Here is a 23,841-nt window from a genome sequence, read left to right as displayed (position 1 = left end):
CCCATACAATTAAATACAATTGTAGAAGCTTTGCCAACAAATTAACATACAAAGGGACACTACCTAACTGAAAAAAAACTAGTTGTTACCTTTGCTGACACATTCTGCCACGTTCTAAATGCTTCGGAGGCTGAGTTAATTGCTTTTTCTGCATCACCAGTACTCATGTCAGGAACCTTTGCCACAACCGACTGATTGTACGGATTTACTACATCAAATGTAGTTCCAGATTTTGCTTCTGTCCACACGCCATTTACAAAAGCTTTCTCTTGTACTAAAGACAAATATCTGGCTGCCATGAATTGTTTGAAGATAAAAACCTGTAACAATTAAAAATGTATATCAATTTCCTTGTATTCATTCCACATTTTACTGTGCTTATGAACACATTTAATATTTTCAGACAGTATCCTCCAGAATTTTTGTACATGCACGGAATCAGAGTTAAGTAACTATTGTCAAAATTTCTCTGCCATAGCCGGTCTCGAGCCCGGTTCAGAAAGGAGGAGGGGTAGGAGTAACACCTCACCTGGCACGGATGATAGTACCTTGCGAGGGCCCCTTGCCACGGATACGGTGAAGACCTCAACGGCAGCAAAGGTGGAGAAGATGGACTTCAGTACGGCGGAGCTGGCGGATGAGGCACCTTCTCTCTTTTGGGTACAAAAAGAGAGTACAAGTAGCGACTGAACCCCAGAGGGGTGGCTACAGACAGCGTCTGACTCGTGGTGAGCAGCTGACTTTAGGCTGCGCATCCTACTGTCTGTGTCAAAAGCGACGGGGAACTACCACATTACATTCCCAATCAGTACATGGTATGTCTCTCCATGTGGAAGATTCCAGAGTTAAAACTTCCCCTCATTCAGATGTCCGGGAGGGGAACACATTGAGAGTAGACGTATTTGAAAGGAAGAAAGGGACAGCGAAGGGAGGAAAGATAAGGATTAGAACATGGAATGTGAGGACACTACTGCAAGCAGGAAACCTGGAGAATGCAAAACAGGAGATGAAAAGGAACATATTAGATGCCCTCGGTTTGTGTGAAATGAGATGGGGAGAGAATGGAGGGATAGAAAGTGGAGATTATAAGCTCTTTTACTCAGGGGAAATCAAGAGCGGTGAAAACGGAGTAGGAATATTGGTAGGGCAAAAGTTGAAAAATGTAAGATAATGAAGGTACAATATATTGTTGGAAGACTGATGATGATACGACTGAAGGGTAGTTCAAAAGATTTGGTATTAATACAGGTATATATGCCAACCAACCAGCATATAGATGAGGAAGTGGAAGAATATTATGAGAAAATACAAGAACTCATCAAGAAAGAAAACAGAAATGCCTGCATTATCATCATGGGGGACTGGAATGCAGTGGTGGGTGAAGGAAGAGATGAAGACGCAGTAGGAAAATTTGGATTAGGAGTAACAAATGAGAGAGGTGAATGACTAATTAGTTTCTGCAAAGAAAATTCATTAGCAGTGGGTAACACATTATTTGAACACCACAAAAGGAGACGTTACACATGGATATCAAATTTGAATAGGGAAAGATATCAGTTGGACTACATCCTGATACAAAAGAGTTTTAGGAACTGTTAGAAGAATGCTAAAGCTTATCCAGGAGCGGATATAAATTCAGACCACAACCTAGTAATGGGAGAAATACAAGAAATTGAAAAACGTCTGGAGAGGCAACGCAAAGGAAAGAGTAAACATAGAAAAACTCTAAGAGGTAGGAGAGGCATCAGATTTGGTAGACAGATTTATGGAAAAACGGCAAATACCTAGTGTCAATGAAAGTGTTAATGACAAATGGATAAAAATGAGGGAAGGACTCATGGACTCTGCCAAAGAAGTACTAGGAATTAGAGTATACCAAAGCACCAGGAAAGAATGGATAACAGAAAAAAATGTTGAAAAGGAAGAGAAGAGAAAGTGGAAAAGTGTAGAAACTGAAGAAGGCAAAAAGAGGTACAGGAAACTGAATAATGAATTAAGAAGAGAAACTGAAGAAGCAAGAGAAAAATGGCTGAAACAGAAATGCGACGAAAGAGAGAAAATGGAGAAAGAGGGAAAGTATGAAATGATATATAGACTGGCTAGTGAGATAAATTTTGAATGTAAAAGAAAGAGGAATAACATGGAAATAGAAAGAGCGGATGGTACTCTAGCAGAAAAACCACAGGAGGTTTTGAACGGACGGCAAGAATATATTGAATGTCTGTATAAGTGGGACGAAATGCAAAGCAAAATTAAGGTTGAAGAGGAGCAATATGCGCCAGAAGATGGCAAGGTATTTACCATCTTGGAAGCAGAAGTAGAAGAGACACTGAAGGAGATGAAGAATAGGAAGACATGTGGAATTGATGATTTGCCAGCAGAACTGTCGAAGAGTCTGGGAAACAAGGCAAGAAAAGAAATAGTCGACCTCTGTAACGAGATATATGACAAAGGGGAATGGCCTGAGGGCTTCCTTGCAACAGTTATGATACCAATAGAGAAAAAGAGAAACACTAAAAAATGTGAAGAGCACCGGACCATCAGTCTAATTTCTCATGCAGCTAAAGTCTTGCAGAATGTGTTGAATAGAAGGTTTTATGGCAAGCTGGACAGAGGGATTGCAGAGGAGCAGTTCAGATTTAGAAGAGGAAAAGGAACAAGAGATGCTATTGGTCTGTTAAGAACTATAGGGGAAAAATATATGGAAAAAGGTAGAGAAATCTTTGCTGTTTTTACAGATTTAGAAAAGGCTTTTGACAGAGTTCAGCTGAACAAGCTGATGGATATTTTGAATAGGAAAGGAGTAGATTGGACAGAGAGACGACTGATACAGAATCTATATTTACATCAGAAAGTAACGATAAGGACTGGCAATGAAATGTCAGAAGGAAGCAGCATTGCACGAGGTGTTAGACAAAGTTGTTGCCTTTCCCCGCTGTTGTTTAACGTATACCTTAAAGAGATTATTGCGAAAAGCTTAGTATAAGATTTGCTGATGACATGGTATTAGTGGCAGAAAGTGAGCGGACAGTGAATAACATGCTGAAAGATCTAAATGAAACTTGTGAGGAATATGGAATGCACATAAACACAGCAAAAACAAAGAGTATGGTCATCAGTACAAGACACAGACTGTCCAATATTAAAATAGGACAATCTACCATTAGATAAGTAAGTGAATTTAAATATCTTGGAAGCACAATAACCGAAGACTTGAGATGTCACCAGGAGGTGAAAACTCTAATTACCATAGTGACGGAGACTCTTATGTGGCAAATTAGATAAAGGACTAAGGAAATGGCTTCGCAAATATTTTGTCTGGAGTGTGGCACTATATGGGGCAGGAACATGGACGCTCAGACGAGAGGATGAAAAAAGGTTAGAAGCATTTGAAATGTGGATGTGGAGGAGAAGGAGAGAATAAGCTGGCTTGAAAGAGTCAGTAATGAAAGAGTATTGGAAAGGGTTGGTGAGAGAAGACATCTCCTGAAGGTTGTAAGAGAAAGGAAAAAGAACTGTTTGGGACATTCATTGAGAAGGGAGTGCTTGCTAGCAGATGCTTTGGAAGGATTGGTTTGTGGGAGAAGACTAAGAGGAAGGAGATACAAGATGACAGACGACATAAAGGGAAGAGGAAATTATGCAGACCTCAAGTGGATGGCAGAAGACAAGACAGCCTGGAGAACTACCATGTGAAAACCTGCCTTTTGGCAGAACACTGATGATTTTTTTTTTGTTTTTTTTGTTTTTTTTTTTGTTTGGGGTTTAACGGCGCTCAACTACTGAGGTCATTAGCACCCAGTCACAATTGTTAGAGCGCACAGAATCTAGTAAAACTCAAAGGGGGGGGGGGGGGGGACACCAGAAAGTTCTTACAAAGATGCAGATAAAATAAGTGAAGGAGTTAGATGTCTTTGGACAAGCCAGTCAAAGTAATGAAACGAAGAACACGAGCAGCTGCTCGAGCGTCATCAGCTAAAATATCCTGTAAAGTAGATGGCAAAGACAGGACAGCACGAGATTGACTAAAACGGGGACACGACAATAAAACATGGCTCACTGTTAATGCATGACCACAAGGGCACTGCGGGGCTGGGTCACCGGAGAGCAGGTAGCGGCGGCTAAACCGGCAATGCCCATCCGCAACCTGGTCAGAAGGACCTCTTCTCGCCGAGATGGTCGGGAGGAGGTTGTCCAAGCAGTTGGGAACGGTTTTACTGCCCGGAGCTTGTTTCCTTGAAGTGATGACCAAGTATCCCACCACAAAGACACAAGCCTCTTACAAACAACCCCACTAATGTCAGATGACGGGACACAATTGGAGGCTGGCCGAGGCAGGAGGACTGCAGCCTTGGCTGCAGCATCAGCAGCCTCATTCCCAGGCACTCCTACATGGCCGGGAAAGCTGACAGGAGAGCCATCAGCAGCAGAAGAATGGAGGGACTGCTGGACCCGTTGCACCAAGGGATGGACCGGATATGGAGCTCCGAGGCTCTGACGAGCACTGAGTGAATCAGAGCAGAGTACATACGATGAATGGCGGTGGCGGCGGGCATACTGAACGGCCTGATGGAGAGCAAAAAGCTCGGCCGTAAAGCTGGAACACTGGTCGAGGAGCCAGTATTTAAAGGTGCCGGCCCTGATGACAAAGGCACAGCCGACACCATCGTCAGTTTTGGAGCCATCAGTGTAAATAAAGGTGTGACTGGCAAGTCGCGCACGAAGATCGACAAACCGTGAGCAATACACTGCAGCCGGAGTACCCTCCTTCGGGAGCGAGCTGAGGTCGAGATAAATATGAACTGGAGCCTGGAGCCACAGTGGTGTCGGGCTCTCACCCTCTCTGAAGGTGGTAGGGAGGGCAAAATCCAATTGTCGCAGCAGGCGACGAAAGCGGACTCCAGGGGGCAGCAGGGCAGACACATACAACCCATACTGACAGTCGAGAGAATCAGCGAAGAAGGACTGATAAGAGGGGTGGTCGGGCATTGACAACAGCCGACAAGCATACCGACAAAGCAGTACGTCGCGCCGGTAGGTCAATGGTAATTCGGCAGCTTCAGCATAAAGACTCTCGACGCGACTAGTGTAGAATGCTCCGGTCGCAAGACGTCAATGGTGGATGGAGTTGAGACGCCGTAAGAGGGATGGCCGAGCAGACGAGTAGACGAGGCTCCCATAATCCAGCTTTGATCGGACTATGGACCGATACAAGCGAAGCAGGACAGTACGATCCGCTCCCCAAGATGAACCACTAAGAAATCTGAGGACATTAAGAGAACGTGTACAACGGGCTGCCAAATAAGAGACATGCGGAGACCAACAAAGTTTCCTGTCCAGTGTGAGCCCTAGAAACTTAGTTGTTTCCACGAATGGGAGAACAACGGGACCGAGATGTAAGGATGGCGGAAGGAACGCTTTGTATCGCCAGAAGTTGATGCAAACCGTCTTCTCTTCAGAGAACCGGAAGCCATTTGCCACACTCCATGAGTATAGGCTGTATAGACAACGCTGAAGGCAGCGCTCCAGGAGGCATGTTCTCTGGGCACTGCAGTAGATCGCGAAGTCATCGACAAAAAGAGAGCCTGAGACATTAGGTGGAATGCAATCGATAATTGGATTGATCGCTATGGCAAAAAGGGCTACGCTCAAGACGGAGCCCTGAGGCACTCCGTTCTCCTGGAGGAAGACGTCGGACAATACGGAACCCACACATACCCTAAACTTTCGATCTGTTAAAAAGGAATCAATAAAAAGGGGCAGGCGACCGCATAGACCCCACCTGTGCATAGTGCGAAGGATACCTCCTCTCCAACAGGTATCATAAGCCTTCTCCAAATCGAAGAACATGGCTACCGTTTGGCGCCTTCGCAAAAAGTTGTTCATGATGAATGTCAACAAGGTCACAAGGTGGTCAACAGCGGAGCGGCGGCGACGAAAGCCGCAGTGAACATTGGTAAGTAGCCATCGAGATTCAAGAATCCAAACGAACTGAGCGTTAACCATGCGCTCCATCACCTTACATACACAGCTTGTAAGAGAAATGGGGCGGTAACTAGAAGGAAGGTGTCTATCCTTCCCGGGTTTGGGTATAGGAACAACGACGGCGTCACGCCAACGCATGGGGACTTGACCTTCGGTCCAGACGCGATTGTAGGTACGAAGAAGGAAGCTTTTGCCTGCCGGAGAAAGGTGGGCCAGCATCTGAACGTGAATGGCATCTGGCCCCGGAGCAGAGGACCGGGACAGTGCAAGCGCACGTTCGAGTTTCCGCATAGTAAAGGGGGCATTATAATTTTCCAGATTCAGCGAGTGGAAGGAAGGTCGCCGAGCCTCTTCTGCCTCCTTCCTGGGAAGGAAGGCAGGGTGGTAATGGGTGGAGCTTGAAACCTCCGCGAAAAAGTGGCCGAAGGCGTTGGAGACATCCACAGGATCAACAAGGACCTCATTACCTGAAGTCAGGCCAGGTACCGAGGAGTGGGCCTTAATGCCCGACAGCCGGCGCAGGCCACCCCATATGACAGAAGAGGGAGTAAAACTGTTAAAGGAGCTGGTTAAAGAGGCCCAACAAGCTTTTTTGCTGTCTCTGATGACTCTACGGCATTGCGCTCTGAGTAGTTTGTATCCAATACAATTCGCCAACGTAGGATGGCGACGAAAGGTGCGTAAAGCACGTCGTCGAGCACGGATAGCGTCTCTACAAGCCTCATTCCACCAGGGGACGGAAACGCGACGTGAAGAAGAGGTAGTACAAGGAATGGAACGTTCGGCAGCATTGATGATAACAGCCGTGAGGTATTCGACCTGACTGTCACAACTGAGAAAATCGTGGTCCCGAAAGGTCGCCAGGGAGGAGTAAAGTCCCCAGTCAGCTTTCGGTATGTTCCAGGTCGAAGGACGTGGGGATGGGGTGTGGTGCAGGAGACTAACGACACAGGGGAAGTGGTCGCTTGAATAGGTGTCAGAAAGGACATACCACTCGAACCGACGGGCAAGAGTGGTAGAACAGATCGAGAGGTCCAAGTGGGAGTAGGTATGAGTAGATTCCGAGAGGAAAGTTGGGGCGCCAGTATTGAGGCAGACAAGATTGAGATGGTTGAAGACATCCGCCAAGAGTGAGCCTCTCTGACAGGATGCAGGAGAGCCCCAAAGGGGATGATGGGCATTGAAGTCGCCAAACAATAAAAACGGCGGAGAAAGCTGAACAATCAGGTGCATCATGTCAGCCCGACTAACTGCGGATGACGATGGAGTGTAGACAGTACAAACGGAAAAAGTAAAGGCAGAAAGAGTAATACGGACAGCTATTGCTTGGAGTGGGGTGGTCAATGGGATGGGATGGTAATAGACATCGTCCCAAACGAGCAACATGACCCCACCATGAGCTGGAATACCGTCCACAGGGGTGAGGTCAGACCGCTCCGAGGTATAGTGGGTAAAAGCAATACAGTCAGTTGGGCGCAACTTGGTTTCCTGGAGACCAAGGACGAGCGGACAGTGCAGGCAGAGGAGCAGTTGTAATTCCTCCCGATTAGATCGAATACCTCTTATGTTCCAATGTAACAAAGCCATCGCTAGTCAGAAAAAAGGGGGAACAAAATGGGTGAAGAGTTGGTCACCTCAACGGCCGCGGAGGGCCAGGTTTCGAGGGAACAACGCTACAACCGGCGGGAGGCGGATCCTGTTCCATCGATTCGTCGCCAGCTGCGGCCGCTTTCCCGGGTTGCGTAGGAGGGGCAGCATCATTCGCCGACGAGAGGCCAGCTGAGCGCCTGGCAGCAGAGCGTCCCGGCGAAACTGAGGACGGCCGGGAGCAGCGACCCACGGATGGAGCGTCAGACGAAATGCGCCGGGGTGGAGAGGGGGATAAAGACTTCTTCTTGGAGGCCTTCTGGGAAGTCCGATGAGGCACGGGGATGGTGGGCTGGACCCGAAGAAGGTCCTCACGCACGGGGTCCGTTTTGGAACGCCGGACCTCGGAAGCCGGGGTCCGGAACGTTTCCCCGATGGACGCCTGAGAAAAGGATCGCTTCTCAGGCGGCGGAGGGGGAGGAGAGGGAGGAGGAGGAGGAGGAGGAGGAGGAGGAGGAGGAGGAGGAGGGAGGAGGAGGAGGAGGAAGGGTGGCCCCTGGGGCAGAGAGGGCAGGGGCCGCGAGGGAGGAGGATTTGGAAGGGAGGGATTTGGGAGGTGGAGGCATAGACCCCGGATGGGGTGAGGAGGTGGAGGGGGGACAGGATAGGGGTGAGGATACTGTGGAAGGAGTGGACACGACTGAGGCAAACGAAGTTGTCAACGTCACGGGATGGAGGCGGTCATACTTCTTCCTGGCCTCAGAATAAGAGAGGTGATCCAAAGTTTTTAATTCTTGAATCTTCTCCATCTGATACGCGGGGCAGTCTAAAGATCTAGGCGAGTGGATGCCAGGACAATTGACGCACCGAGGTGGTGGGGTGCATGTATGTTCCTCACGAAGAGGACGTCCACAATCGCCACAAAGGGGCTCAGCCTCACACCGTGACAACATGTGCCCAAAGCGCAAACACCGAAAACAGCGCATAGGAGGCGGGACGTAAGGTCGCACGTCGCACCGGTAGCACATCACCTTTACCTTCTCCGGGAGAACGTCCCCCTCGAAGGCGAGGATAAAGGCCCCGGTGTCGATGCGATGGTCTTTGGGGCCGCACTGGACTTGCCGGACGAAATGCACGCCTCGGCGCTCCAGGTTGGCCCTGAGCTCCTCATCAGATTGCAGCAGGAGGTCCCGGTGAAAAATAACCCCTGCGTCCTGTTCAGTGCCAGATGCGGGACAATGGACACTGGGATGTCCCGTAGTCGGTCGCACGCCTGGAGCGCCGCCGACTGAGTGGCAGAGGTGGTCTTTATAAGAACGGACCCCGAACGCATTTTACTGAGAGCCTTGATTTCCCCGAAGATGTCCTCGATGTGCTGGACAAAGAACATGGGTTGGAGGTGGCCAACGTCCCCCCATCCGTCCGAGAACAGACTAAATAGTGGGGGAAGTACTTCGCCCCAATCCGGCGGGCCTGTCCTTCCTCCCAGGGAGTGGCCAATGGGGAAAGGGCAGGAGAACCAGAACCAGAGACAATACCTTTCTTTTTAAAAGACTCGGCCGCAGAGCGACCCGATACATGTTGACGTTTCATCTGCGAAACATCCGCCCCAATACCACCCACTCCAAGCAGGGGCTCTCCCCACGGGCGCCACCCAGCCTCAGCAAGGGCCACCTGGCAGGATGACCGTTGCCGGGAGTCCTGATGCCCCAAGGAGACGGGCATCTACTCCTTGGCCGACGTGGGGACGGTGCAGCTCAGGTATCGGCAGTACGATCCCTGTGTTGTCAGGGGGCTACAACCTAGAGGGTACATGACGACCCCACCACAATGGGCTGGCTACCGTGCTGGATTTCGGGTGCCATGGAAAGTCCATCATGATCGTAGGTGCAGATGGGGACGCACTATGGGCATAACTTGTGCAACCCATCAGGCGTTTAGGCCCAATTTGAGGAATAGTGGGTGTGGTTACAACGCCGTTACAATGCTGAGTGCCAAGGTCTTAGTGCACTGAGGACCAGTGAGACACCACGTACGGCATCCTTCCCCAAAAGGCTCGTACTTCTGTAGAATTTTGAAAAATGGAGGTCAAACCCCAAGGGGGACCATCACATGGAAGGCCGAAACGGTTCAAACTCCTTTTAGTCGCCTCTTACGACAGGCAGGAATACCTCGGGCCTATTCTTACCCCGGACCCGCAGGGGGAGAACACTGATGATGATGATAAATTTCAAAAGCAATCAAGCAAATATTCACAGACGAAGCAAAAACAAAGGAAAAAATAATATATGGCTCTAGAGAGAGACTAGGTCATTCCAGCAATAAGAGCATTTACACACTCGGTCAAACTTACTGAATCTGGCCAGATATAAAATATAACAATCAGATGATACACCATCTGGGCCCACACATTTGAATGGGAACAAAAATTTCACAGCAGTCATGATACGGTCTAAAATGAACCTCACAAACATTATCTACAGCTGAGGATAACAAATGATAATTTTTACACATCAGGAGCTGAAATCAATGTTCTTGTGTTCTCACTACTGGCAGGTGTAAGTGTTTGGAGTGCTTACACTAGTCTCAGAGAACACATTCGCTACAGCAAGGGGTCAGCCAGGTTGGTTTACATCTTATCAATGAGCCAGAGAGTGATACCTGGAAAGACATAGGTTTGCAGCTCTTGACTTGTTTTCAGAAAGGAGAGGAGTTTTTATGATTAACTTTTTTTTGAGATGATATTGGGATCCATAACTATATACCCGAGAACAATAAGATTGGTTGGTTGGTTTAAAAGAGAGGGGAAGTGACCAAACTACGAGGTCATTGGTCCCTTGTTCCTAATAAAATAATGCCACAAGTGTGAGAATAAAACGGACAAGACGTATAACACAAAACGGAAAGAAAGGAAAAGCCACAAGAACGTAGGGAAGGCAACAAACACTAAAAGGAACAAAAAGAGGACAAGAAAACAACAGAGAGATGATAGAAACAGAAGAAAGCAAAACAAGAAAGCAAATTATAGCGGCTGGCCGACTACGAGAATAAAAAGGAGAAGCCAGCCACTCTGCAACACATTAAAATTTCCACCCTAAAAGCACTAAGGTGGAGGACACAGAGGGACAAAGGGTATGCACTAAAACCTACATAGAAAAGTAAAACAAACTCTCACGGATAAAACTTAAAATTAAAGCTGCTGCTGAGGCATTGTTGCCCAACACTGAAGGTAGGGAGCTAGGAAAGTTAAAAGTCCACTGAAGAGAAGCTAAAAGTGGGCAGTCCAGCAAGAGATGGACGACTGTCATTTGGGAGCCACAGCAACAAAGTGAGTCCTCGCGACGGAGTAGGTAACCATGCCTTAGCCACGTATGGCCAGTGCGGAGCTGGCAGAGGACAACTGATTCCATGCGAAAGGACTGCATGGAAACCTTCCACACATTCGACATCTCCTTAATAACATACAGCTTGTTGTGTGTACTGTCATGCCATTCCGTCTCCCAAAGCCTGAAAACCCTGTGGTGTAAGACAGAATGCAGGTCAGCTTTGGAGATGCCCATCTCCAGAAGCAGTTTCTGTGTTGCCTGTTTGGCCAGCCTGTCGGCAAGTTCATTGCCTGGGATTCTGATGTGTCCTGAGGTCCACACACACCACTGAACAAATGGACCATCCCAGAGCATAGATGGACTACGAGAGGGTGGCGAGGGTGGCACTGGTCAATAACTTTTAGGCTGCTCAGGGATTCAGTACACAGGAGAAATGATGTGCCAGGGCATGAGCGGATATGATCAAGAGCACGAGATATGACCGCCAGCTCTACAGTGAAAACACTGCAGCCATCTGGCAAGGAGTGCTGTTCAATATGTCCTCCATGAACACATGCAAAGCCTATGTGACCATTGGCCACCAAGCCATCAGTGTAATCCACGTCAGAAACCCGGAACATGCCAAGAATCAACAGGAAGTGACAGCGGTGGGGTTAACGGAGTCCTTAGGGCCATGCAAAAGGACCAGACAAAGCTGCGGCTGAGGTGTACACCATGGAGGCATATGTGAAGTGGCCGCAGGTAGAGGTGGTAAAGGGAAGGACTCCAGTTTGGAAAGAAGGGATTGCACGCGAACCGCAATCGTTAGCCCTGATCTGGGCCGCCGATGCAGGAGATGGACCGCAGCAGGTGGGAAAAGGAGATGGTAATTCGGATGCTCAGGAGGACTATGGATGTGTGCAGTGTAACTGGCAAGCAGTTGTGCATGTATGATCTGCAATGGAGGGACCCCAGCCTCCACCAGTACACTAGTATCCTCACACATCCTAAAAGTTCCTGTTGCTAGTCGAACCTTGTAGTGGTGCTCAGGGTCGAGTAAATGCAATGCTGAAGGCACTGCTGAACCATAAACCACACTCCACAGTCAATTCGGGATTGGACAAGGGCTCTGTAGAGCTGCAGCAGCGTAGAGGGATCTGTACCCCACCTGGTGTTGCTCAGGCAACGGAGGGCATTGAGGTGCAGCCAGCCCTTCCGCTTAAGCTGACTAAGATGATGAAGCCACGTGAATCGAGCATCAATAACCAGTCCTAACAATCGATATGTCTCCACTACAGTGAGTGGATCGTCATGAAGGTAAAGTTCTGGTTCCGGACGAATGGTACAACACGGACAGAAGTGCACGACACGTAACTTTGCGGCTGAAAACTGGAAGCCGTGGGCTAGAGCCCTTGACTGCACCTTGAGGATGGCTCCCTGTATGCACCGCTCAGCAACACCAGTACTAGAACAGCAGTATGAAATGCAGAAGTCATCTGAATACAGGGAAGGTGAGACAAAGGGCCTGACAGCTGCTGCCAGACTGTTAATGGCCACTAAAAATAGAGGGACACTCAATACAGAGCACTGCGGGACTCCATTATCCTGGATATGGATGGAACTATGGGAGACACCAACTTGGACACGGAAAGTACAGAGCGACAGGAAGTTTTGGATAAAAACCGGGAGCAGGCCCCGGAACTCCCACTCATAGAATGTGGCAAAGTTATGATGTCGCCAGGTCGAGTCGTATACTTTACAGAAGTCAAAAAAGACAGCAACCAGAAGCTGGCATCTGGAAAAGGCTGTTCATATGGCAGACTCGAGGGACACAGGATTACTAGTCGTAGAGCGACACTTACGGAAGCCGCCCAGAGTTGGAGCCAGTAGGCCATGTGACTCCAGGACCCAATCCCACCGCCGACACACCATACATTCCAGCAGCTTACAAAGAACGTTAGTGAGGCTGATGGGCTGATAGCTATCCACATGAAGTGGGTTTTTACTGGTTTCGGGCACCGGAATGGTGGTGCTCTCCTGCCGTTGCAATGGAAAGATTTCATCGCACCACATCCGGTTGAAGATGACGAGGATATGTCGCTTGTAGTCAGATGAGAGATGTTTAATCATCTGCCTGTGGATCCAATAAGGCCCAGGAGCTCTGTCAGGGCAATGTGCAAGGGCACTGAGGAGCTCCCACTCTGTAAATGAAGTAATATAGGATTCACTATGGCGTGTAGTGAATGACAGAACTTTCCCTTCCAGGTGCCGTTTCAGAGTAGGAAAGGCTGGGGGTAATTCTCCGATGCAGAGTCTCGGTCAAAGTGCTCGGCAATAGCGTTTGCATCGGTAGATAACACACCATTTATGTTAACACCAGGAAAAACTGCTGGGGTCTGGTACCTGAAAAGACATTTGATCTTTGCCCAGACTTGGGAAGGCCAAGTATGTCACCCAATGGTCAAGACGTATCTCTCCCAACACTCCTGCTTCCGTCGTTTGATAAGTTGGCGAACGCGGTCATGGAGCCACTTAAAGGTTACAAGGTGCTCCAGGGAAGGGTGCCACTTATGCTGCTGTAGAGCTCACCGAAGCTCCTTAATTGCTTCAGTGACTTCCGGTTACCACCAAGGGACTGCCTTACACCGGCGGGCACCCTAAAGAGCGAGGGATCGCGTTTTCTGCCGCAGAAGCAATTGTTGTTGCCACCTGCTCAACCATCACATCGATGTTACCATGAGGGGCAGATCAACGGTGACAGCAGAGGTGGAAGTTTCCCAGTCCGCCTTGTTTAAAGCCCATATGGGTGGGCGTCCGTGGGCCTGATGCCAGGGCAGTGACATGAAGATGGGGAAGTGGTCACTACCACACAGGTCTTCATGTGCTCTCCAGTGGATAGATGGGAGAAGTCCCGGGCAGCAAATTGATAAATCAATGGCCGAGTAACTACCATGAATCACACTGAAATGCGTGGCGTCCCCAGTATTTAAGAGGCAGAGGTTGAATTGCGTCAGTAAAGTTTCGACTTCTCTGCCTCAGCCAGTAAGAACTGTGCCACCCCACAAGGGGTTATGGGCATTAAAATCTCCCAGAAGTGGGAAAGGTTTAGGGAGTTGATCAATCAGTGCAGCTAATACATTCAGGGATACTGCACCAACTGGAGGAAGATATACATTGCTGACAGTTATTTCCTGCGTCATCCTTATTCTGACAGCCACAGCTTCAAGAGGGGTTTGAAGGGGCACAGGTTCACTATATACTGAGTTCAGGACATAGACGCAAACTCCACCTTACACTCTATTATAGTTGCTACGGTTCTTGTATTATCCCTTATAGCTGAGGAGGGTACGTGACGGGTCCGCATTGCCGGGAACCAGGTTTCCTGGAGGGCAAAGCAGATAGCAGGTGTAAAGCTTAACAGTTGCCGTAGCTCAGCCAAGCAGTGGAAAAAACCACCGCAATTACACTGCAGGATGACATCATCGTGAGACTGGGAAGGCATGGAACATTCAATGAGGGAGTTAACGCCTCAGCGTCACCTGCTGCAACCGACTTATTGCCCGCGCAGTCTATATCCATTGTCTCTGAGGGTCTGGTGAGCTCTAGGTCCTCAGCACATGCCAAAACCTCCACCCCATCCTCAGACGCAGAGCTTGTAGATAGAAGTTGTGTGGGTGCCATCGCAATTTCCTTGGTCTTAGGGGTCTTCTTTTTGGATTTCTCCTGCTGCTCCTTGGGTTTCCCTGGCTGGGAGGACTTCACTGGCTCAGTCTCCACGACTGAGGATGAGTTTGAAGCCCTACAGCCAGCTGCTTTTGATCTCTTCAGTCACTGGTGGGTGTCATCTTTCCCACTAGCAGAAAGCTGGGAAGGGAGTTACCCAAGGGACCCCTTCCTAGTGAGAGAAGCCGAATAAGACTTGTACTTCTCTGGCTTAGAAGTGGGGACAGACGTCCCCGATGGTTTGGGGGGGGGGGGGGGGTTGCTCCAGCAGTAGGTGGTGCAGGAGGAACAGGGAGGGAAATGCACCACCACCACCACCACCACCACCACCAAGGGAGCAGGTGTAGTCTTCCGGCTCAGGCGGGGGGAGGGGGGGGGGGGGTGACTGGGGTTAGCGGAGCTGATGGTGCCAGAACTGTTGTAGCTGTGGTTAAGACAATGTCATATGTACAGGATGCAGGCATTCAAATTTTCTCTTAGCTTCAGTGTAGGTCAGTCAGTCCAGGGTCTTGTACTCGATGATTTCCCTTTCTTTCTGGAGAATCCTGCAGTCTGGTGAGCAAGGAGAATGGTGCTCCCAGTTGACACAGATGGGAGGTGGGGCACATGGAGTATTGGGATGTGATGGGTATCCGCACTCTCGACATGTGTCGTTGGAAGTACAGTGGGAAGACATATAGCCGAACTTCCAGCACTTAAAGCACCGCATTGGGGGAGGAATATAGGGCTTTACATCAAACCAGTAGACCATCACCTTGACCTTCTCGGGCAATGTATCACCCTCGAAGGCGAAGATGAAGGCACCGGTGGCAACCTGATTATCCCTTGGACCCCAATGGACACACCGGACGAAATGTACACCACGCCATTCTAAATTGGCGTGCAGATAATTGTCAGACTGCAAAAGAAGGTTCCTATGAAATATGATACCCTGGACCATATTTAAGCTCTTATGGGGTGTGATGGTTACAGAAACCTCCCCCAGCTTGTCACAAGCGAGTAACATCCGTGACTGAGCAGAGGATGCTGTTTTGATCAAGAGTGACGCAGATCTCATTTTGGTCAGTCCCTCCACTTCCCCAAACTTGTCCTCTAAATGCTCAACAAAACACTGAGGCTTCATTATCATGAAAAATTCCCCATCAGCTCTCTAACATACAAGGTACTGGGGAGAATAAGATCCGCTGCCATCCTTAGCCTGACGTTCCTCCCATGGTGTGGCCAGAGAGGGGAACGATTTGGGGTTGTACTGAATTGAGCTCGTGAACACTTAAAGACTGCTTGTGTGTCACCACCAGCAAGAGATGATCGACTACACTTCATCGCATGTCTCCGCCCTGATGCCATCCACTCCGACCAGGGGCCCTCCCTACGGGCGCCACCCAGTCCCAGCAAAGGCCACCTGGCAGGATGCCAATTGTCCTGAGTCCCGATGCCCCAGGGGTATGGGCACCTACCCCTCGGTGTACGTGGGGAGTTAACGGTGCAGGCATCAGCAGAGCGATCAGCGATCCCTGTGTTGTCAAGGGGCTACAACCAACAGGGTACCTGGCGGCCCCACCACAACGGACTAGCTACCAGGTTTTGTATCAGCTGCAAACAAGACTATGGTCATTGTCAGCGCAGAAAGCGACACTGTGTAGTCCGTGTTGGAAAACGCAACCAGGAAGGTGTCCTCACCCAAAAGATGGAGAATGAGCAGGACTGCAATGCGACGACAAGAAAGTGGGCTAAAGCTCTCAATGCACGATGGACACAATGCACCACATAAGGCGATGTTCCCCAATTGGCTCACTCTTCGGGAAAATTTTGAAGAATGGAGGTCAAACCCTACATGGGACCATGAAAGGCTGAAACGTGTGGAACTCCTTTTAGTTGCCTCTTACGACAGGCAGGAATACCTCAGGCCTATTCTAACCCCCGGACCCACAGGGGGACGACAGCGGAGGTTCTGCAGTCTCAGCGTAAAGGCTCTCCACAGGGCTGGTGTAAAAAGCTCCAGACGCTAAAGACAAACCATTGTGGTGGACAGAGCCAAGACGCCGAAGAATTGACGGCTGTGCAGAGGAGTAAACTATGCTTCCGTAGTCCAATGTTGGGTGCACTAAGGCACGATATAGGCGGAGGATGACCACTCTGTCTGCTCCCCAGGAGGTACACTCAGAACACGGAGGGTGTCGATTGATCGCAGACAGCATGCTGAAAGATATGAAATGTGGGAAGGCCAGCAAAGTTTTCTATCAAACTTAAGTCCCAAGAATTTGGCGACGTCGACGAACAGATGGTCGACAGGGCCTATATGCAGGGAAGGCAGATAAAACTCCGTACAACACCAAATATTTACACATACAGTCGTACTGGGAGAAAATCGGAAGCTGGTTTCAATTCTCCATGGAGACATCCTTGAAGACATTGTTCAAGAATGCTGGTCCATTAAGAGCTGTAGTAGATTGTAAAATCGTTGACAAAGAAGGAGCGCAAGACACTGGGAAGGAGACAATCCATAATTGGATTTATGCGATGGCAAACAGTACAACACTTAGCACGGAGCCCTGAGACACCTCGTTTCCTTGAAAGAAAGTAAATGAGAGAGTAGTGTTCACCTACACCTGCCATAATTTCACAAATGCAAAGGGGTAGCCGGCCTTGAAAGCCCCAAGAGAACAGTGTGTGGAGGATGCCTGTCCTCCAACAGGTACTGTATGCCCTCTCCAGATCAAAAAATATAGCTACCGTTCAGCATTTCAGGAAGAAATTTTTCACAATATAAGCGGAGAGAGCAACAAGATGGTCAACTGCAGAACGATGCTTTTGGAAACCACATTGGGCAGGTGTTAACAGGTTTCAGGACTCCAACCACCAGCCTAAACATCAATTTACCATTTGCACCAAACTCTTACAGACACTACTTGTGAGATAGATTGAGCGATAGCTAGAGGGGAGATGTTTGTCCTTTCCAGGTTTTGGAACAGGAATGACAGTAGCTTCCTGCCATCTTCTGGGAAAGGTACTGTCAGTACAAATTTGATTATGAAGGCAAAGGAGGTAATGCAGACTACGGTATGATAAATGCAGCAACATTTGGACAATGATGCCATCTGGTCCTGGGGCGGAAGAGCGAGAGAAAGAGTGCATGTTGGAGTTCCCACATAGAAAAAACGCTATTATAGCTTTCGCGATTTTGAGGGGAGAAAGCAAGAAGTCGTACTTCAGCTGTTCGTTTCTTTGGGAGAAAGGCTGGTGGATAGTTTGAAGAGCTCAAAATCTCAGCAAAGTGTTGCCCCAATGAGTTAGAAATTGCAACTGGGTCCACTAACATATCTTGTGCGACAGTTAGCCCAGAGATCGGGGAGGAACTAGACGTGCCAGATAACTGCCGAATTCAATTCCAAACTACAGGTGAGGGAGTGAAAATGTTAAAGAAGCTGGTAAAGAAGTCCTAACTTGCCTTCTTGCTATGGTGGATGATGCAACGGCGTCGCGTTTATAGCGGATACAGTTGGCCAACGTAGGATGGTGGTGGAAAATGCAAAGAGCACGTCTCGTTCCACAAAGGAACTGGAGGGGGGGGGGCTCTGGGACAAAATGGAGGTACGAGGTATTGAACGTTCTGCAGCTGTAAGAATAACTTTTGTAACATGAGTGACCTGATTGTCGATGCTAGGAAATGGACGGTCATCAAATGTTGCTAGAGATGAGGAAAGTGTCCGATTGGCTTGGGAAAACTTCCAGCGGCTTGGGTGCATAGATGGCAGTTGTGGCTGTAATCGAAGGATACATGGAAAATGGTCACTCGAGTGTGTATCAGCAAGAGTGAACCATTCAAAGTGCTGAGCTAGCTGAACAGTACCAACAAAATGGTCCAAATAAGAGAAGGTTGATGTGGAGGCAGACAAAAATGTAGTTTCCCCAGTGTTGTGGCAAACACTTGGTGGAAGAGGTCAATCAATAGGGACATGGAGATCCCCAAAGCAGGTGGTGGGCATTGAAGTCCCCAACCAGCAAATAGGGGGGGAGGGGCGAGGGGGACCTCTCCAAGGAGATGAAGGAGATCGGCTCTTCCCTTTGGTGTGGACGATGGAATGTATATAGTACAAAGATAGAAGGTGTATCCAGAAAGGGAAAGACTTACAGCGACAGTTTGGAAGGAACTGTTTAAGGGGATCGGGTGATAATGGATAGTATCATGGAAAAGAATCACAATTCCCCTCTGTGCCAGAGTACCATCAACATAGGGAAGATCAAACCAGACTGACTGGAAATGAGGGAAGACAAAGAGACCATGGGGGGGACAGCTTTGTCTCCTGAAGATGATCGAGGAGTAGGATCCTAAGAGGATCGACAATTCATCCCAATTGGAGTGAATTCCGCACATATTTCAATGGATAATTGACATAGGGTGGACAGAAAAGGAAAAAAAATCTCACCACAGTTGCCCTCAACTCAACGACCACTGAAAGCCAGCGGCCGATGGTGTGAAATGGCATTCAACCAAAGGCAGAAGATCCTGATTCATAGGTTGTTCGGGGGGCAGCTCCTGCCGCCAGTGATTGGCTGGTTGATCAGCCGCCAGTGGTGCGTCTCGACAACACAGAAGACGCTGGGTGGCACTGTAGAAGACAAACGCCCTGGCGGAGAAGGAGAGGAACTTTGTTTCTTATGAGCCTTCTTGGAAGCAGGACATTTAGATGAGGGAGGAGTCATTGGTTGTGAGGTCTAGGTACGTAAAAAATCTTCGCAAGAAGGCTCTTTTTTGGAAGTCTGGGTGTCTGATTTTGGGGCCCATGATTTAGCAACAGCCAATGAAGGTTGAGCCTTAGAGTGAGCGGGTGATAGTGGGGATGTTGAACAGTGTGATTAAACTGCTGACACCAAAAGCAACACGTGGGGGTTGGGGATGTAAGGGCAAACTGAAATGATCTCATATCCCGTTTTAATGTTCGATTGAAGTTGAACTCTGTCAAACATCAAGAAGAGAGTGCAGGTTGGCACCAATTCCTTGTCAACATTTTTCATGACTATGTACGGCCATTATGCCCTGTTAAGAAAGGTCATTTTGAATGTCCTCGTTGGATAGTCAGTTGAGTGATCTTGTATAAACCACCCCACATGATGAATTTAAAGTTCAGTACACTTCCACCCAGACAGAGAAGATGTGTAACAGTGTAGTTCAAAGCAATTTATGTGCCTGGAGGGCACTGACTGTTTCTACCAACAAGGTGCCATTTCATAACCAGGAACAAGACTTTACAGGACCTGCAATTGCGTCAATACCTTTCTGAATAATGAAAGGGTTGACTTTGTCAGACCAAGAAACAACTAGGAACTTTGGCACTGATGGAAGAATTGTCCATGGCTGAGACTCATGTAGCTCTCTCTTGTGGGCTGAAGTTGAAGTAGAAGAAACCATTGTCTCTCCCACGATTACCGGCGTCTCCGATGGCCTGCTCCTTCCTAGTGGGGTCCCTCTCTGAGGGCACTCCTGCCATAGGTGATTGTCCACACCTCAGGTCACACATCCCAAGAAACGAATGGAGGGTCAATTGGCACGTTCGGAAGGTACCAGCTCAGGTAATCACCCCTCCCTGGGCCTGGCCTTTACCAGGGGGTACATACGTGTTCTACTTGTCTATCCAGGGTGGGGAATTACGCGTTACCCCATCACTGGAAACACATGGGAATGCATGGGTTGGCCTTCAGACACCCACAGGGAGGAAAGAAAGAAAAAAGGGAGGGACAAAGAAAAGGAAAGAAGAGAAGAATTCTCAAATGCCGCAATGGAGAAGAAGGTAAAGAGAAGACTCGAGGAAAAAAGAAGGACAAAGTGAGGATAGAGACTTTCCAGTATAGAGAGAAAGGAAGAGAAACCACATCTTACAGTCACAAGTTTGTCTCCAAATGTAGGCACAAAACATACTCCCAAAGAGGTGGAATGGGAAGGGAAGGGGGGAGGGAAGGATTGGGGACAGGGAGGGATGTGGAAAGGGAAGGTATGCAGCCGGGAAAGGAAAAAGAGCTGCACTAGCTCGGGATACCATGCTCACCACCCACATATCCACAAAAGAGTTGTGGACCCCCCTGTGGGAAGAAGCTCTGCTGTGAACACACTACATGACCCGGCAATAAACGGTGTTCGAAGCCAGTAGGAAACGTGACAGCGAATCCCAACTTATCAAATGTCTTAGAACCATCAGTGTGAAAGATGGTGGCACCCTGGAACTCTGCAATAATGGCACAGACAAGGCTCTGGAAAACAATAGGGAGCAACCGAGACCTTAGGACCCTGCAATAGATCAGTCCTAATCCGTGGTCTAGGCACCATCCAAACCATCCAACGGGGGCGGGGAGGGGGGGGGGGTTATGGGAGGAAAGACACAGGGTGTAGTCCAGTGAATGGAGATGGAAATCCCGACAGAGGTAAGTGAGACGCCTGCCAACCGCTAATCCCACCTGTGGGTGGGTGTTAGGAGGGAGGCATCCCTCACTGGCAAAGAGCACAGGTTACACAGAATGGTCAGGGAATTGGCAAATGGCAAATACGTAATGAACAAGGAGTTGGCTCTGTTGGATGTGTAGAAGGGGAATCCCCATTTCTGTGAGGAGACTATCAACAGGACTAGTGATAAAGGCACCAACAGATAGATGCACCTCACAATGATGGACAGGGTCAAGGAGTTTCGAAGTGGAAGGAGCTGCTGAGCCATCAACCTGACTACCATAATCTAGTCTAGACAAGACCAGAACGTGGTAAAGATGGAGGAGAATGGAATGCTCTGCACCCCAAGATTTGTGGGCCAGGAGGCAGAGAGCATTATGCTTCCACATGCATGTAGTCTTGAGGTAGTGAATGTGGTACACCCATGTCAGTTTGTTATCAAAAATAAGACCCAAGAAACGGGGCTGTGCTACAACATCAAGGAGCTGGTTGCCTAAATAAAGTTCTGGATCGGGGTGTACTGTGGGTCGATGACAAAAATGCGTAACCCACATTTTGGAGGGAGAAAACTGGAAGTCATGGGCGGCGGCCCACGCAGAGGACCGTTGGATGGCGCCTTGTAGCTGGTGCTCAGCATAGGCTACTAAATGGGAGCTGCACCAGATGCAAAAATCATCGATGTATAATGCCGGGGTAATCAGAGGCCCAACAGAGGTCACTAGCCCATTGATGGCAATGAGGAAGTGTGTGACACTTACCACAGAACCCTGTGGGATACCATTCTGCTGAATCTAAGGGACGCTGAATAAGTGCCAACTAGAACCCGGAAGATCTGGTGAGATAAAAACTCGCGGATAAAAATCTGAAGGGATCACAGAAGCCCCAGTCATGGAGGGGTAACTAAAATGTGATGGTACCAAGCCATGTCATACACCCTATGTAGGTCAAAGAAGACCATGACAAGGTGCCGGCGGTGAGTAAAAGCCTGTTAGATGGCCGATTCTGGTCAGAGTAAATGGTCAGTTCGAGATCGCCCTGCCCAGAAGCCACATTGATACAGGGACAAAAGGCCCCAAGATTCGACTACCTAACATAATCTGAAGCTGACCATCCTTTAGAGCACTTTACAAAGTATATTGGTCAGGCTAAATGGGCGGTAGTTGCCTAGAGACATTGGATTTTTCCCAGGCTTAAGGACGTGGATAACTGTACTGTCTTGCCATCGTTACAGAGAATCACCCATGAGCCAAATGTCGAAGACCCCGAGGAGCTGCTGCTTCTGGGGAACGTCCAAGTGTTGGATCATCTGGTTGTGGATGGAATCCAGACCTGGAGTTGTGTCTTGTCAAGAGCTAAGAGCCTGCATCAATTCCCATTCAGAGAAGGGTGCATTATAGGGATCAACATGGTGCAGGATGAAACAGAGGGGGTTGTCTGTTCAACTCTGCGTTTCTGCCGGAGAACGTTAGTAGGTGAGGAAGAGGACGCCAATGCCATCGCAAAGTGTGTTGCGAGATGTTCTGCGCGGACCAATGGATAAGTGCAGAGCACCTTGGAGGTTCAGACCTCTGACAGTTGACTGTCGCTAGCGACCCAGAAGGCTATGGAGCTCGGACCAAACCTGTGATGAACAGGAAACCTAGTGCTCTCAGCATTCCTTTTTACTCCGCTTAACAATGTAACAAGCCTTAGCACAGAGACGCTTGAAAGTGAGGAGGTTAGTCTGATGGCTGTTGCTTAAATCACTGCTCCGCCCTTCTACACTCCTGTACAGCGACTGCGACATTCTTGGTCAACCACGGTACCAGTCAATGACAAGGGGGACCTGTGGATAGGGGGAGAGCAGTGCCAGCAGCATGAAGAATAGTGGCAGAAATGCCTTGCACGACTACATCAATGGAATTCGAGAGGGACATGTCAAAGTTCACAGCGGACATATAGAAAGGCCAATTGGCCCTGCGGAATGCCCAACTTGGGGGACCTGTCTGCCTGGCGGCAGCAGGGGGATGATAGAATCACCGGGAAGTGGTCACTGGCACAAAGGTCAGCATGGGATGACCAATGTAGGAAAACCAAAGGGGCAGGGGAGGAGATCGTGAGATCAATAGCAGAGAAGATGCCATGAGTGGCACTGAAGTGGGTAGGGGAACCATAATTGAGGAGAGACAAATCAAGGTCCATTATAAGTTGGTCAATTACGGTACCCTTACCCGTTGAAGTGACACTCCCCCCATAGTTGATGGTGGGCATTTAAGTCCACAAGGGGGAGAAATGGGGGAGGGAGTTGCTGGATTAAGGTAGACAGTTAAAAATAAGGAAATGGCCTACCTGGAGGGAGGTAGACATTGCAAATGGTGATTGACAGAGTCATTTGCACTCTAACCAATATTGCTTCCAAGTTGGTACAGAGGAGGATCCCGTCACTAATGACATCAGAGCGAACCAAAGTGCAGACCCACCAGATGCTACCCCGGGGCCAGCACGGTTCTGACAGAATGCCAGATAACCATAAAATGTTGGAGAGTGGACATCACAGAAATGCATTTCTTGAAGAACAAGACAGAATGCAGAATAGGAGAGGACAAGATGTTGTATTTCTGGTAGTTGACAATAGTATCTGTTGCAATTCCACTGGATGATCGTGTCGCGAGAGTCCGAGACAGACACGAAGCCAAGGAGGAGGTCACGTCACTCTGGCAGCAGTTGTCACCAACAAGAATGGGGGTGACATCCATAAATAAGATGTCAGACTCAGGTTGCGAGGGGGGAGATGGCACCTCTGGGGGCACTGGGGCACCTTGTCGT

The 23,841-nt window shown here is 48.9% G+C and overlaps 1 protein-coding gene across 2 annotated transcripts in view; it reads right to left on the bottom strand.

Moving 5' to 3' along the window:
- The window catches only part of LOC126248057 (succinate-semialdehyde dehydrogenase, mitochondrial), a 217,182-nt gene that overhangs the window by 172,517 nt on the left and 20,824 nt on the right, over nt 1-23,841 (bottom strand). For both annotated transcript variants that reach the window (XM_049948694.1, XM_049948695.1), the window contains exon 2: nt 90-320. In XM_049948694.1, the coding sequence (XP_049804651.1) occupies nt 90-320 (231 nt within the window). The remainder of the gene's footprint in view (nt 1-89; nt 321-23,841) is intronic.

Source organism: Schistocerca nitens, chromosome 3, assembly GCF_023898315.1.
Source record: "Schistocerca nitens isolate TAMUIC-IGC-003100 chromosome 3, iqSchNite1.1, whole genome shotgun sequence".
NCBI lineage: Eukaryota > Metazoa > Arthropoda > Insecta > Orthoptera > Acrididae > Schistocerca > Schistocerca nitens.
Note: the sequence above shows the minus strand (reverse complement) of the source record. Positions and strands in the feature narration are given on the sequence as shown.